The 17,638-nt window shown below is 41.8% G+C and overlaps 1 protein-coding gene across 4 annotated transcripts in view; it reads right to left on the bottom strand.

Annotated features, from left to right (window-relative positions):
- DTNB (dystrobrevin beta) overlaps positions 1–17,638 on the bottom strand; it is a 245,529-nt gene that overhangs the window by 145,706 nt on the left and 82,185 nt on the right. For all 4 annotated transcript variants that reach the window (XM_047853827.1, XM_047853828.1, XM_047853825.1 and 1 more), the window contains exons 7-8: positions 16,571–16,676; positions 11,914–12,080 (exon numbers count right to left, since the gene is read on the bottom strand). In XM_047853827.1, coding sequence (XP_047709783.1) covers positions 11,914–12,080; positions 16,571–16,676 — 273 coding nt within the window. The remainder of the gene's footprint in view (positions 1–11,913; positions 12,081–16,570; positions 16,677–17,638) is intronic.

Below are 17,638 nucleotides of genomic sequence, written 5' to 3'. Positions count from 1 at the left end.
AACCTCTCCCCTTTGAGCGTCATTGGAACCTGTGAGTATGATGAACTATCACTCCTTTGACTATGTCCCTACATAGTCCCTAATGTCCCTACATTACCCTGATGGGTTTGATCCAATCAGGTGAGCCCTTTAAAAGGAGCATTTTTTCTGGCTAGCTTCAGAAGAGAAAGTCGGGGATATGTGCTCCAGTAGGCTTGGAAGAAAGCAAATGTCCGTTCTGTAAGCTGCATATGGGGCCACATGGCAAGGAACCGCAGGTGGCCTCTGAGGAGAGTCACCCCTGGCTGGAAACTAACAGGAAAATGGGGACCTCGATACCATATCTGCAACAAAATGAGTTCTGCCAACAACCAGTGAGCTGGCATGAGGACCTGCCAGTACTGATGATAACCACAGCCTGAGCTGACACCTTGAATTCAGCCCAGGAAGACCTAGAGAATCTAGTCATGTCATTGCCTGGACTCCTGACATACAGAAACTAAAATAACAAATTTCTGCTTTAAGCTGCTAACTTTGTGTTATTTGTTATGCAGTAACAGGACACCAAAACAGTGTCCATAAACTGTTTACCCAGGAAATCCCAGCCTATGCATGTCGTCCCTGCATAAAGAATAGTGCCCCCTTTCACTCTCAAGTAAGTCTGCTTTATATGATAAATTATATAGCCACCCTAACAATAATTTCACTTCCCAACCCCTTAAAACTCACAGATGTGGGAGAATAAATAGCTACCACCTGAAGGGATGCAGGAGAAGGGGACGTTCTAGAGGACAGTCAACCTCAATTAAGACGGGGGTGAAAGAAAAGTTTCAAGAAGCAGCAAAAGTGAGGGAAGCTTGCTGATTACAGCAGGGGTTTTTTTGGTTTTTGTTTTTTGAGAGAGAGAGAGAGAGAGAGAGAGAGAGAGAGAGAGAGAGAGTGAGCAAACAGGGGAAGGGCAGAGGGAGAGAAAGAGAATCCCAAGGAGGCTCCACGCCCAGCATGGAGCCCAACTTGGAGCTCGATCTCATGACTGTGAGACCATGACCTGAGCTGAGATCCAGTCAGACACCTGACCAACTGAGCTACCCAGGAGCCCCAGGAGCAGCAGTTCTAAAGGTTCTTGAGATGTGGAGAACTGTAAGAAGGATGCGGGGGAGGGTGGGCAATGAATCACCAACAGATCACGATGGGAATGGCAGTGCCATGCAAAAGAGCAAGGCCAGATAGCTTCAATGGTGATAGCAACTCATGAACACGAGGTGGGAGCTATGGTGGACACGGTTTCAGCAGCTCCTCTGAGGACTGTGGGACGTTGGGCTAAATGCCTCATTTACAGATTTTGTTTGGAATGTCTTCATGTATTTGCCTTACCTCATGTTATAACTTGCCACAAGTGGGGATATTGCCCTATAACTTTGAAAAAACCAATTCTTCTAAAAAGGAACTTTCATGCACTGCTGGTGGGAGATGAGCTGGTGCAACCACTGTGGAAACCAGCATGGACGCTGCACAACAAATTAAACATAGAACTATTATATGATCCAAAAATTCCACTACCAGGTATTTACCCAAAGAAAACAAAAACACTAACTGAAAAAGATAACACGCATCCCTATATTTATTGCACCATTATTTACGATAGTCAAATTTTGGAAGCAACCCAAGTGCCTATCAACAGATGAATGGATAAAGAATATGTGGTATATAGATACAATGAAATATTACTCAGCCATAATAAAGAATGAAGAATAAAGAACACCATTGGCAACAACATGGATGGATCTAGACAGCATAATGCTATGTGAAATAAGTCAGAGAAAGAAATACTATATGATGTCACTCATACATGGAATTTAAGAAACAAAACAAATGAACAAAGGGGGGAAAAAAAGAGACAAACCAAACAACAGACCCTTAACTCTGGAGAACAAACTGGTGGTTACCCAAGGGGAGGTGGGTGAGGAGAGGGGTAAAATAGGTGAAGGGGATTAAGAGGACACTTAAGATGATCACTGGGTGAGGTATAAAGTTGTTGACTCACTGTATTGTACACCTGAAACTAATACAACACTGTATGTTAACTGCACTTGAATTTTAAAAATTAATTAAAAAAATTTTTTAAATCCTCCTGCCTAGTTTTACACTCTATACAAAGGAGTTATTTAATTATGATGTGACTATTTGGAACTGGGCAGAAGTGTACCAAGAGGCACGGCATACCTTCTTCTCACTGAATGCAAATTCTCTCAGAATTCAAGAGATGTGAGGAGAGGTGCACTAGTCACATGAGAATTAAATACCTGACAGAGGTCTTGGTCTCTGACAACAGAGTATGTTCTGAGTCAGTAAGGTAAATTATTTAATATCACTAATGCCCAAACAAGTATCCTAGACACGTGTGTTGCCTGTTAATATTTATTTTTTAAAAAGATGCAATAATATTAACAGATAGCTAAACAAATCCAAGTACTTCCTCATTTATAGATTTTTGAAGAACAAGAGAAGTAACTTTGTTCAGAGGTGGAGTCTGCCCTCTGCTGGGAAGAAAGACGAAACTTCCACATATTCCATATTACGTAACTGCCTCTACTGAGGCACTCAGCTAACAAATGGTAGCTGTGCTACAAGTGTATTTTGTATAAACACACACACACACACACACACACACACACAAACACACACACTTCCTGCCAAGTGGAAATCAGTCAAATACCTCTTGGTAAAGTGAAGACCAGGGTAAGCAGAGATCTGAATGTAAAGCACAGGGAAGGTCAGGAAATGGCTTCTTTCTAGCCCTCCTCATATATCTAGAAAGGGTTAAGAGTTTCTCTTTGGGAAAATGGAAAAGTTCCAGACAGATGGTGGTGATGGTTGCACAATAATATGAATGTGCTGAATGCCAGTGAAGTGGACACCTAAAAAGAGATAAAATGTAAATTTTATGTTGTACATATTTCACAGTAACTGAAAGAGAGAGATGAGAGATAGAGGAAGAGGAAGAGGGGGAGGAAAAGAGGGAGGGAAGGATGCATAAAGTAAAACAGAAAAGCATGGATGCCCCAACCAAGGAAAATGAAGGTCAGGGTTAAGATCATTAAACAGGGATTAAAAACAACAGCACTATATTTGAAATAGTTTAAAAGAATCTTTCTCCAAATCTGAATCATTTAAATAAAGGAATAAAAGTCCCAGTAAACATTATGCATCATTGTTTTAACAAAGTGCTCTTTTAAAAAGCATAACTTCGTAGAAAAATAGGGTAGTCTCTATGGCTGAATTAACCATTTAAACAGAAATGCTTGTTCGGGTTGTAAGGCTTTCCTCCTGTGTGGCAGACTTGGATGCACGGCTGGGTGTCCTTTCATTCACCCATTTAACAGATCCTTACTGAGCATTAACTATAGGCCAGGAAATTATCTCCAAACGTAACTGCACCGTCCCACTCACCACACCACACATGCTCCTTGTGATGGGACTTTACCCCCACCACCGCCACCAGCATCCTCTCCCTCCCCCGAGCTGGACTGGCCCTAGTGCCTTGACCCTGCAACCAAAAGAAGTTGGCAGAATGTGGCTGCGTGACTTCCACAGCTCAGGCAGAAAAGGCCTGACGGGTTTCCCCTAGTCCTCTTGGAACACTTGGTTCTCCAGATGCTCCCTCAGGGGATGCTGTCTCTGAAAACACCGCCACCATGCTGCGGAAAGCAGAGGCCACGTTCAGAGAGAGGCCACACAGGTGGCTCCAGTCTACAGTGTGGCTGAGTCCAGCCTTCTAACCATCCCAGGGCAGACACTGGCCAAGCGAGTGAAGAAGCACCCACCCCACTGGTACTTCAGTCATCCAGCAGAGACCTCAGAGGTCATGGAGCAGGAACAACCCAGCCCCCCTACCCTATTCAAATTCCTGACACCAAACCCGTGGGTGAAATAAAATGGTTGTTTTTTGGGAGCGTCTGAGTGGCTCAGTCGGTTAAGCGTCCGATTTCGGCTCAGGTCATGATCTCACGGTTCATGAATTCAAGCCCCGCATCGGGCTCTGTGCTGACAGCTCCGAGACTGGAGCCCGCTTCGGATTCTGTGTCTCCTTCTGTCTGCCCCTCTGCTGCTTGCACTCTGTCTCTCGCATTGTGTCAAAAATAAATAAGACGTTAAAAAAAAAATGGTTGTTTTATGTGACCAGTTTGGGAGTGGCTTATTTTGTAGCAACTGAAATACTGTACGTGCAGGCCTCCTAATGGCAAGGTTACTTGAAATATGACCCAAGACCAAGAGAAGATGATGACTATATCCTTGCAAACTGGAATATAAAAATCCATGCTGATTCCATGGCCCACTGTCTTGTTTCCATGTGGAGGACCTTCTCTGGAGGACCCCAGCAGGTGGTCACTCTCTGCCCCTCGCTCCTCGGACCAGACTGGTTGGTTCTAGAGAAGGAACGAACATGCTAGCTCAGCCTCGTTCCCTCCCCTGTTTGCTGGTATCTGCAAGCTCTACAGAAAGCAAACATGCTTCTCTGCTCCCAGAGCCATGAGCCTCCAGGCTCCGCTGCGTGCTGGGAAGGCCCACCTTGGATTGGCTTATATTCAGTTCAGGGGCTACTGGCAGTCCATTATTTCCTCACAGTTAAAACCACCTTCTCAAACAGACTGCCATGTGCCCAACTCCCAGCTGCAATTGTGAGTGGGGAAAAGTGAAGTGGGATTAATTGAGTCTCCTAAAATCCTGCCAAGAACTGCTATTAGAAAAAAAGTCTTAGGGGGCACCTGGGGGGCTCAGTCAGTTAAGCATCCAACTCTTGATTTCAGCTCAGGTCATGATCCCAGAGTCAGGGGATCAAGCCCAGCATCATGCTCTGCGCTGAGCATGGAGCCTGCTTGGGATTTCCCCTGCCCCTCTCTCCTGCTTGCGCTTTCTCTCAAAAGAAAAGAGAAGAGAAGAGAAGAGAAGAGAAGAGAAGAGAAGAGAAGAGAAGAGAAGAGAGAAGAGAGGAGAAGAGAAAAGAAAAAAGGAAAGGAAAGGAAAGGAAAGGAAAGGAAAGGAAAAGGAAAAGAAAGGGAAAGGAAAGGGAAGAGAAGGGAAGGGAAGGGAAGGGAAGGGAAGGGAAGGGAAAGAAAAAAGAAAAAAGAAAGGAAAAGAAAGGAAGAAACGAGAAGGAAGGAAGGAAGGAAGGAAGGAAGGAAAGAAAGAAAGAAAGAAAGAAAGAAAGAAAGAAAGAAAGAAGAAAGGAAAGAAAGGTTAGAAATAGATATTCATTGACAGTTGTCTATACTCTCTGTCTCCATCTCTCTCCCCTCTCCCTCTTGCACCCACTTGCGTCGGGTTTTGTCCCCACCACTCCACAGAAACTGTTCTTGCAAGACCACCTCTACATTGTTAGATGAGGGGCCACTTCTCCATCTTCTCCCTTGACTGTCACAGCACTGGACACAGAGGATCAATCCCTCCTCCTCAAAACACCTTTCACGCATAGTCCAGAACACCACCCTCTCCTGGCTTTCACCTTGTGTCACTGTTCACAGGTTCCTCCTCTTCTCCAAGATGTCTTAATGATGAGCCCTGAGGGCAGTTCTCATTCCTCTTCTCTTCTTTCTTCTCGCCTCTATCTCCACTCACTTGGTGCTACTGTTCAGTTGCATGGCTTTACATATCAACCACTTGCCAATGACCCCCAAGCTGACATCTCTATCTCAGACTTCTTTATGTTTAGACTCATATGCAGTGGCCTATCCAACAACTCCCTATGTCTAGTAAGCAACTTAAATCCAACTGAACTGAATTCCCAGAGTGAACTCTCAATCCTTACCTCTACATGTACTCCATCCACAGCTGTCTCATCTCGGCTGATGACAATTCCATCCTTCTGGCTGTTTAGGACAAAATCTTCACTCCTGTCTTCTCACAAGCCACATCCAACCCATTAGGCAGATTCAGAAAGTAAATTCTAGTTCTACCCTTGTCACCACCTCTACTGCTACCATCCTACCGTATCTTGTTTTGATTACTGCAATCATCTCTCCTGAAATGCTCTTCCTGCTTCTATCTTTTCCTCCCACTTTACTCTTTACATGCTATCCAGACTGATCATTTTAAAAGATAAATCAAGCCATGCCATTCCTCTACTCAAAACCCTATAGACTCACATTCTGGGGTAAGTGGGTGGCTCAGCTGGTTGAGCGTCCAACTATTCTTTTCTAGTGTTTATTTATTTTGAGAGAGAGAGAGAGAGAGAGAGAGAGAGAGAGAGAGAGACAGGCACTGAGAGGGGGAGAGAAAGAATCCCAGCAATGTCTGTGCTGTCAGCACAAAGCCCAACACAGGGCTTGATCTCACCAACTGTGAGGTCATGACCTGAGCTGATATCAAGAGTTGGATGCTTAACTGACTGAGCTACCTGGATGCCCAGAGCACCTGACTCTTCAATTTGGCTCTAGTCATGGTCTCAGGATCCCAGGATCCTGAGTCAGGCTCTGTGTTGAATGTGGAGCCTGCTTGGGATTCTCTCACTCCCTCTCTTTCTGCCCCTACCCTACTCATATTCATTCGTTCTCTCTCTCTCTCTCTCTCTCTCTCTCTCTCTCTCTCTCTCCCGTAAAAAAAATAAAGACTCCTCATTCCACTAGAGTTAAGGCCAACATCCTTATTATGGTCAGAAAGGCCCTTGTGAGCTGTCCTCCTTTCCTATAGACCTCCTCCTGTTGACTCCACTCTGGCCACATAAGCTTCTCTGCTGTTCCCTGAACTCAGAAACACACTCCTACTCACAGGATTCATGCTGAAAATGCCTCCTCTTCCCCAGATGTCTACTATCATACACCAAAGACTCTGTTCAAATCTCACTTTCTCAACAAGGCCTCTATGACCCTATACTCTGGATTCTGCTTTTTGATTTCTTGTTCATGTGCAAGTCTAGTGTAAATTGGCAGAGGGGCTCTGATCCATCTACTAGGTACCCAGCTCCCTTTCATGCAAGGGCTTCTGCCGCTATTACTTTCTTCAAAGATCATCCCATGTGGCCAATGTCTAGTGGGAGTGGGAAGGGTAAAGAGAAGATGAGACACATCTGCTTTAAACAGCCCTGACCCAGAAGTAACACAGATCACCTGCAAACAAATCCCACCGGTCAGAACTAGTCATATGGCCGTGTCAGGCTGCATGGATGACGGGCTAGATCATCCAGGTACAGGTCCAGGAAGAAAAGCAAAACATGGATATAGATAAGTACTTCTGATCACAAAATGTTTCCTCCCTTTTCCTACAAACAAAACACACTCAAACCTCTCCAAAAAGAAAATGTGAAGTGCCACTCAGTCCGTGCATCTAAAGACAAGTCCAGGACGTCTGGGTCTATCACAGTCTTCTTCATCAGGATCATGCGTAGCTCCAAATGATGGACCCTATGAACGGATCGGGCAGATGATCCACACCCACCTTCCCCAGGCCCAACACACAATGGAGGAGCACAAGCACAAGGTTCTTCCTTATCTAATATCCTCCTTGGCAAAGTGGGCTCTGGCATGCCTTCAGCCTTCACAGACCACCTCTTTCCAGAGCAAGTTCTGGGTCGTTAGAAAGTAGTCTTACAGTTAGAACAGTCAGGGGCTTGTTAAGTGTAGGCTCCTAGTTCCTTTGCCAATATATAATTCCCTCAAAAACTTAGTAGGCCTTTGATCTATTTGTTTCCAGTCAGTTCCATGTGCCAGTAACCGCACACAAAGTCCTTTCCTGGACATAATTCTTAAGGCTGATTTATGTCTTTGCCTCCGTTCCTCTCACTTTGAACTAACAGAAGCCACCTGGAGTCCAGATGAAACAACAGGTCAGCAGTTTCCAACGTTGGCTGCACGATGCAATCACTTGGGGGAACTTTTAAAAACTGTCTTATCTAGGTTTCATGTACCTTTGACCCATTAAATCAGAAGCTATGTAAGTGAGAGCAAGGTAATTCTGATGAACAGCCAAGAATGAGAACTCATGCCCTGATCCGATCTTTGCCATAGGACTGTCATCTTTCTTTGACTGAGAAGGTTCACTAGGCCTTTGTGGCTCAAAGCCTTTCTCAACTCTTACCTATTGCTCTCTAGGGTCTACAAGCAATCTGTTTTTCCTGTCACTGCTCCAACTGTCAGAACTTTCTCTATTCCCTTTCATTTTTTGCTTGAAAACTAGACAATTCTTTCTTAAGCTCATCTCTTTCGTGTAAGACCTAACAAAAGACAGTCAACACACACTCGCACTTCAATCCTTTCCAACATTTGACCCAGAGCTCAGGTGGCAAGAAGTGGACCTTCTAAGTTATTATGGATGACAAATTTAGCCACTGGTCACCACTGCATAACATAGATTTCTGTCCTTCCCACCTCCAACATCGGTGTCCTTATCAGGGCTACCTGACTGCTAAGCCAACAACACAAATCTCAAGGTTTTGCGGTAATAGAACTTACTTCCAGAACCAGCTACTATAGCCAACACTAAAACCTCAGTAGCTTAACATAAGGTTTCTCTCTTGCTCCTAGCTCTCTTGATCAAAGTCAAGCAGGGCAGCAGGATATTCTTCTCCACCCATCATTCAAGGACCCAGTTTCCTTTCATTTATGGTTTCATCTTCCTCTGGGTCCTAATGAAGTTCTCTCCCCTAAGCTGTGGTAGAGAGGACAGAAAAGGCCCTCGGCTATTAATGGTCTTATTCTGGGAAGACACATATCACTCTGTTCACATTCCACTGCTAACTAGTATTTACATGGTTTTTCTTAGATACAGGGAAGCTGAGAAATGTAGTCTAGATGCATGCCAAGCAAAAATGGGAAAAGAGCAATGTCGGTGAGCCCTCATGGTCTCTTTCACACCCCTTAAAATTCAAGCCCCACTGAGCAGGAATCTTTGTCCGGTTCTGTTCGTAGATGTATCTCATATGCCTGTAATAGTGCCTGGTACGCACAGCATGAGTTCAAATAATATCTTTTGAATGAATAATGAATGCACAGAATGAATCACCATATAGCATTTTTTTCTAAAGTAAAGTCAAATGAATGGATTGATGCCTGACAGAATAATGAATTACACTGCATAGTTACTTAGACAAAATATTAAACAAACTTTTGGAAAAATCAAAATAAACTTCCAAACACCAATATAACACCTATCAAATCTACAATGCAAATTCATATACAAACTTGTTAAACGTACACTAAATGTATCCCTTGTGAACACAGAGAAATAGTTATTCAAATACTCGTATAAACAGTGGGCAAATGTCAAAGAAATGACTATTAAAGAGATTACACATCTTTTTGTTAGTGGAAACTTCTTTACCCACATCAGTCTCAAAATTCATTCAGATCTTCCTCAAAGAGCAAGGGTATTATACATACAGAGTTCTAATCCTGAAAACAAGTCACATACATACACACACACACACACACACACACACACACACACACACACACTGCTAAAAAACGTTACCAAGATGCATCACACATAATGCACATACTCATCAAAATTCAAAACAGATAGCAACTTCAAAATGATGCATGCGTATTGTTCATGACTTTTCTTGAAATCTTAAGTCACTATAACAAAAATAAATAAAATTTAAAAAACAACAAAGCTGAAATAAAAATAACAACAAATGGGGATATGACTTACTACACAAGAGTGTTATGAGAATCAAGCAGAAGCACAAAAATTCACTGTGATTTCCGTACTTTATGTATGCTTTTGCTCAATGAAATAAAGCACAGGAAAACCTGCTTTGTAAATCATAAAGCAATATTCAGTCACTTATATTTTAAAAAAATGTAAAATTCCCATTTCTAAAAGGGTTATAAATTAGCTAAATGAGCAAGTTCAAATTAAGATGAACAAGTTCCTCATTCTCTCTCTGTTTTTTTAATTTTTTTAATGTTTATTTATTTTGAAGGGGAGAAAGACAGAGTGTGAGCGGGGGAGGGGCAGAGAGAGAGAGGGAGACACAGAATCTGAAGCAGGCTCCAGGCTCTGAGCTGTCAGCACAGAGCCCGATGTGGGGCTCAACCCACAAACCGCAAGATCATGACCTGAGCCGAAGTTGGACGCCTAACTGGCTGAGCTACCCAGGCACCCCAAGCTCCTCATTCTCTAGCCCAACATGTAGATGAGAATTGTCAAAAGAAACATCCCAATGAATCCAATCATTACAAAAGGTAACAGAGCAAAGAGCTATCTCAGTGCTGAGAGTTAGACTCTAAACAAAAAACAGTGGGAAAAACATTAACAAATCATTTACCACCAAGGGACACTTGTACTTTAAGAAAGGGAAAAGCAACAACTTGGAAATCTATAAACTATCTCTATTCAATGAAAAAGGGAAGAGACTACTATGTTGTATTTTTTTCCTTTGCTTGTTTAAAAAATTTTTAAATAATCACTCCTCAACCAAAAACAGGATTAGAATTTACAACACAACAAAACCCCAGAAAGGATGTTCAGTTTAACACAAATTTTATGGTTAAGTGTAACTGAAAACCTATCTGATAAAAACAAAAAACAAAAAACAAAAACCTACCTCTAACATGTCAGAGATGTAGGAAGTAAAGTGCACACATGGATTGAAAGTTGTTCTTTTTTTTTTTTTTTAACTAATCCCTGATATGAACTTACCTTCTTTTTGTTCTTGGTTGAGTTTTAAAAAGACTAATTAGAAAAAAGGGAAAGAAAAAAAAATCCTGATTACTGAAGCTTTCTAAATACTTAAAGTCCAGTAGGATGACCAAGGGTAAGAACCTAAATCCTGAATTACACTTACGACCCTCTATATGTTCTACCCTTTAGCAAACCAACCAACCAACAAATGAAAACCAGAGGGAAAAGTTTTTAAAACAACTTTTTGGAAATAAAAGTACGGCATTTTGTGGGGGTTGCCTGGGTGGCTCAGTCGGTTGAGCACCTGACTTCGGCTCAGGTCATAATCTCATGGTTCGTGAGTTCAAGTCCCACATCGGGCTCTCTGCAGTCAGTGAACAGTCCTCCTCTTTCTCTGCCCCTCCCTGCTCCCCACCCCTCTCTCTCTCTCTCTCTCTCTCTCTCTCAAATAAACATTAAAAAAATATATGGCATTTTTAAGACTCTGAAAATAAATTGAGAGACGGGAAGAAAAATGATTGATGCTAAGCTTGTTGCATGATTTGTAAACACTATAGGAAAATCACACATCAACCTCCACCCAAATACTGTTACTTAAAAGACTACTTTTGGGGCGCCTGGGTGGCGCAGTCGGTTAAGCGTCCGACTTCAGCTCAGGTCATGATCTCGCGGTCCATGAGTTCGGGCCCCGCGTCGGGCTCTGGGCTGATGGCTCAGAGCCTGGAGCCTGCTTCCGATTCTGTGTCTCCTTCTCTCTCTGCCCCTCCCCCCTTCATGCTCTGTCTCTCTCTGTCTCAAAAATAAATAAACGTTAAAAAAAATTTTTTTAATAAAAATAAAAGACTACTTTTGAAAATAAGGACACTGATGTGGCAACTGTAAAATACAATATTTCCCCAACTTCAGAGAGACAAAAATTAACCCCTTTATTTCATGCAGCTTTCTTTACCCCATTTAAGCCCTACAGACGTGAAGAAAATATGCTTTAAAAAAAAGAACTTTCAATCCCACATAAAGCTCAGAGAGGAAGCTTTGGGAGAATACCCTTTGCACAGTTTTAAAATAAGAAGACACTTCTCGCTTACTTTTCCATTTCAACTGTAATAATACCTCCAGCTCCTGAAACTTTAAAGATTCTGCTTTTAAAATCAGGTGATGAAGCGCAACACGCTCACAACCCATCCCAAGTGTTGGCACCTAGATCTGACTGCACCACGTCCCTCTTTGCCAGGGACCTATCGGGAAACCCTCCTGGTGCTGTTGGCGATGAAAGATGAACAGCGGGGGACCCGGACTGACACACGAAGCAGTTACCCAGGAGGAGTGCTCCTTCATCTGGTGTTGGTTGCTGTGAGGGCCGCTGGCGTGGCCACGCCAAAAGCAGTTTTGGCAGAGCTGGTAGTTGTGGCACTGCTGGCATCGGTACCGGAAGCCCATCATACTCTCACACCGGCAATAGGAGCACTCCACGGGGTGGAAGACTTGTGGCAGGCAGACAGCAGGGCAGGGGAGAAGGGGCGGGAGAGGAGGAGAAGCAAGTTATCTTACTTTCACTCGGAGAGTCAAGTCAATACACTGGAAAACCACACCTGATGCAAAAAAGCAAAAGTGAAAACAACACTAACACTGAAAACTCTGAAGCATCTCCTAGTTAACTGAGCCGCCATTTACTAGAATAAGGGGGGAAAACAATAAATGAGAAAAGTTTTTCAAGTTACAATATTACATTCCAGGGGTGCCCGGTGGCTTAATAGGTTAAGCCTCTAACTCTTTAAAAAAAATTTTTTTTCAACGTTTATTTATTTTGGGGACAGAGAGAGACAGAGCATGAACGGGGGAAGGGCAGAGAGAGAGGGAGACACAGAATCGGAAACAGGCTCCCGGCTCTGAGCCATCAGCCCAGAGCCCGACGCGGGGCTCGAACTCACGGACCGCGAGATCGTGACCTGGCTGAAGTCGGACGCTTAACCGACTGCGCCACCCAGGCGCCCCAAGCCTCTAACTCTTGATACAGGCTTAGTCCGTGACCTCCTGGCGGTGACATTGAGCCCCCTGTCGGGCTCCACTCTGAGCATAGAACCTGCTGAGACTGTCTCCCTCCCTCTCTGCCCCTCCCCTGCTCATGTGTTGCATGTGCACGCGTGCTTGCTTGCTCTCTCTCAAAATAAATAAATAAACATTAAAGAGAAGAATATTACCTTCCAATTCACCTTAGAAAATAACCAATTTCTTTAAAACGAGACTCATGCTTCTCAAATTCAGATAAATATATAAGAAGAGAAACTTTGAGTCTAAAATTTATTTTTCAAACCCATTGCTTTTTAAAGAGATTTATCGGGGCACCTGGGTGGCGCAGTCGGTTAAGCGTCTGACTTCAGCCAGGTCACGATCTCGCGGTTCGTGAGTTCGAGCCCCGCGTCAGGCTCTGGGCTGATGGCTCAGAGCCTGGAGCCTGTTTCCGATTCTGTGTCTCCCTCTCTCTCTGCCCCTCCCCCGTTCATGCTGTGTCTCTCCCTGTCCCAAAAATAAATAAACGTTAAAGAGATTTATCATTGTCAGCTGTACAGACATTTGTTTCCTTTTCTAATAACACCTGGAATGATATACTATGGGTGTCTGTTACCTGAAAATGGTATTTTACACAGTACCTTCAACTGAAGGCCTTCAAATGTTGGCTGAACTAAATGCTACAACATGCCTGGGCACAAGTTTGTGGTTACTGGTAAAAAAAGTAAGGCTAGACATATTACCATGTTAGTTTTAGGTAAGAGTTCTAAGTAGCAAAACAGTAAAATAAAGTACTCTAGACCAACAAAGCAGTGGGGATTTGGAGGAAGGGAATCTTAGGGACCTGTCACCCTTTTCTCCGTTCATACAGCATGTCACCTTATGCAAACCTGCCAGGTACCAGTCAGGATTCATAGAGATTGCTGGGATTCTCTTACAGCCTGAACATCCAGTTCACTGAGTGGGAAGTGGGCAATGCATAACTGTATATTAAAGACAGTTGTTTATTCTTTTAAGTGTTGGTAACATAATTGTTCCCTCTGGCAATTCAATTCTGAACACAAGAAATGGAAGTCAATAGGAAAAGGGCATATAGTATTCCAATCTTCATTTAAATAACTCTTTCTAGCAATATGTATACAAATCCAATCTTATTTCAATAATAAGGGTTTGGGGGGCGCCTGGGTGGCTCAGTCGGTTATGCATCTGACTTTGGCTCAGGTCACGATCTCACAGTTCGTGAGTTCAAGCCCTACTTCAGGTAAGCTTGAACCCCACATCAGGTGAGCTAGAGCCCCACTTCAAGTGAGCCCCACATCTCTCTCCCTCTCTCTCTGCCCCTCGCTCACTTGCACCCTCTCTCTCTCTCAAAAAAATAAAACAAGGATTTTGGGTTCTGTTTCCAAAAATGTACATCAAGACTCAGGGGGGTAAAAAAAAAAGGAGTACTTGGTGAAGAAAACAATGTAACAAGATCATTAACGACTATAAAAAGTAAAATCAGGAATAAGAACTCCAAAGGACATAATTCCTCTAAGAAATTCAAGCATTTTGTCATCAAGATATTTCTAAGGAATAATGAAAGTGCTGATAAGACTCTGTGCTCCAAATTAAAACTATACAATCTAGTAAAGTTCCACCAAAGAACACTACTCTCAAATCAATCTGGAGCTAATATCAACACAGTCAACATCAGCATATCAGAATTTATAATTCTATATAACTTTCAGTTAATATTAAATAATATATAGGGGCACCTGGGTGGCTCAGTCGGTTGAGCGTCCGACTTCAGCTCAGGTCATGATCTCACGGCTCATGAGTTTGAGCCCTACATCGGGCTCTGTGCTGACAGCTCAGAGCCTGGAACCTGCTTCAGATTCTGTGTCACCCTCTCTCTGACTCTCCCCCACTCATTCTCTGTCTCTGTCTCTCTCTCTCTCTCTCTCAAAAATAAACATTCAAAAAATTAAAAATATATACATATTAAATATAGGTATATTAATATTAAATTATCAAGTATATTCTGATAATCTTGGATGAATATGCATGTCTATGTGATTTTTCTTTTCTTCTACACCAGTCAAGAGCCAACACTTACATTAGATAGTATAAGGGGCTGACCAGATGGAAAGGAGAGCCAGAATAAGGAAAGGATCACCTATGTACTGGGTCAATTATAAATAAGATCAAGTTTTGGTAAAAGTATTCTTTTTGGAAGAATACATCATGTTGTATCTTCTTATATATTATATGCTTGGATTTTTCAATAAAAAAAGTGCAACTTCTGCTTAAGCAAATAGATATCTGTCCTTATTAATAGTAACTTCAATATGATTCCAGAGATGAATTCCATAGAAAAAGCCCAAACAACAACAAAAATACCATATAGAAATATATAGAAATACCATAATTTTAGAATTTACTTCCCGCCATAAAAATTAAGGTATGTAGATAAATGTTGCCGTGATAGGTAACATGTTTTATTTTTAAGATATTGCAATGAGTTCATACTATTTCTCTGTATCACTAACCTCATAAGAATGTAATCAACAAGTAATACACTATACACAAAGTAACAGTAAAATGTTCACAATGATAACAAAAAAATCAGAACAAAAGAGATTCTTTCTACTTGGCATAGCAAATACAAAATGATTTCATGAAAACAAATTGAATATAAAAGTACTAAAACACTTCAGGTTAAAAGTATTGCCTCCAAAAGAACTAATAATACTGTAATAATTTAACAGTATAAATCTCTATCCAAAAATCTTGTTAAAAAATTATTTAACTGTTTTAGTTTAGTCAAGAGATTCTAGACCTTTAAGAAAATAATCCTGAATCTAAGGTACCTGTGAACTAAAGCCACAGTGGGGCAAAAGGCTGAGAGGTTTAAAAACAGAAGATATGGATGGGACAGAGAGAAGATAAAAAGAGTATGGAAGTGTATTTCATTCTTACAAAGGGAAAAAGGGCTCTGCTTTTTAGCTCCTTTCACTTGTTACTGGTTCTCTTTGGCGGAATAAGATACAGGCAAAGGCCCCGAGAGGAAGGAGGGAGGTTACATAAAAAACTTCAGCCTTTCCTTTAACAAACTCAGACAACCTAAACAATGAGATAAATGGATAACAGCAGAAGAAAAAATTAAGAAGTTACTAAGAGATAACTGTCATTTTAAGCAAAACAGATTTAGTCAAATTCCTGGAAAAGACACCAAGAGTAATTCAAGGTAAAATAGTAAAGGAAGTAGTAAAGATGTATGAAGTACCAAATCCTACCTTAGCTATTCTCCTTGAAACTACTCTAAAAGCATTATAATTTTAGTGGGTGATACTGCATATATGCAATTTTTTAGAACTATGAATTTTATAAATTAAAGGAAAAAAGGAAGGCATGGGTAAATCAGGTCGGTTCAAGTAGAAAACAATCACCTGAAATCTCAGGGGGAAAAGCCAAGAGTGTGAACCACAAAGTTTGATACTACTATTTCTTGGTACCCTAAGTAATAAGTCCCCTTCCCTTACTTTTCTTTAAGAAATAAATATCCATCGAGGTGCCTGGGTGGTTCAGTAGGGTAAGTGTCTGACTTCACCTGTGTCTGACCTCACAGTTCGTGGGTTCGAGCCCCACATCGGACTCTGTGCTGACAGCTCAGAGCCTGGAGCCTGCTTCAGATTCTGTGTCTCCCTCTCGCTCTGCCCCTCCCCATTCATGCTCTGTCTGTCTGTCTGTCTCTCTTTCTCTCTCAAGAGTAAAATAAGCATTAAAAAAATAAATGAACTTGTAATTTAAAAAAAGAAAGAAATATCCCTCTTTTGAAAGCTAAAATCACAAATCCAAATGACAGAGTGACAACAAATGTCAATTATAATTTTCAATGGTAATAGCTAAGGACATTACAAAATACTATCAGCTCGTGTATTTCCTATAGCACAAGAAACTGAATGATAAAAGTTCCGCTTACCATTCTCAACATGGGCAAGCCTATGCATGAGAGGTAGCCAGACAAGGCACTGGGGGGGAGGATCGGCCATCATTGTGTCTAAAAACATATTTAGCATGATCTTTTTCTGTAAAGAGAAGAAGAGAAAACATACTTTATATTATTAATGAATTCCAAAATTACGTTGATCTAGAATCCTCCCAACCAAGTTGTAATGAAATCCTTGTGAAATTCCATAGCAAAATACAATATTTTACATTACTAGAGACAATGCAACATACTGTATGTCACTACAATAGTCACATGCATTTCCACACACATTATTTTGAGTCTTAAAACAACTGTACCAGGTAAATAGGTTAGGTATTATGACTAACTTCATATTACAGATGAGAAAATAAAGAAGCATTTATATGACTTGTGAAGGTCCTACTCAAATAGGACACAAAGCCAGCACAGGAACTCAGCTGTCCTTCAAACTACTATTTATGTTAACCAGTGGGGAGACAGACATCCCACACCTTATTATAAAACAACATCAGTGAGGGACGCCTGGGTGGCTCAGGTGGTTAAGTGCCCGACTCTTGATTTTGGCTCAGGTCATAATCTCACCGTTCATGGAATCAAGCCCCAAGTCAGGCTCCCCACTGACAGTGTGGAGCCTGCTCGGGATTCTCTCTACCTCTCTTTCTGCTCCTCTCCCATGCTTGCTCTCGCTCGCTCTCTCTCTCTCAAAATAAAACAATAAATAAACATTAAAAAAATCAGTGAAAGCAGAACTACTCCATTTATTGTTTACCGTATCTCCAGCATTTCATAACATTGGTGTGTTATCACTAAATAAATACTGCAGTGAGGAGCAAACACTCTTAAACATCATTTAACAACTTTCTTGTACAGAAAGAAAGAAAGAAAACTAAAGGGAAGAATTGGACGAAATTAGAGCCTAAACATCCAATGTCCATCACCCCCCCATTACATCATCTCCCCAGCTAGACTGCATTTTTCTGTTTCATCTTTATTTCTCTCTTTTAAATAAATACATACGAAGCTTCCACTGTATGTGAAACACCGGTATAATTATATTCC

This window comes from Prionailurus viverrinus, chromosome A3 (assembly GCF_022837055.1).
Source record: "Prionailurus viverrinus isolate Anna chromosome A3, UM_Priviv_1.0, whole genome shotgun sequence".
NCBI lineage: Eukaryota > Metazoa > Chordata > Mammalia > Carnivora > Felidae > Prionailurus > Prionailurus viverrinus.
This window is presented reverse-complemented; position numbering and strand designations above follow the sequence as displayed.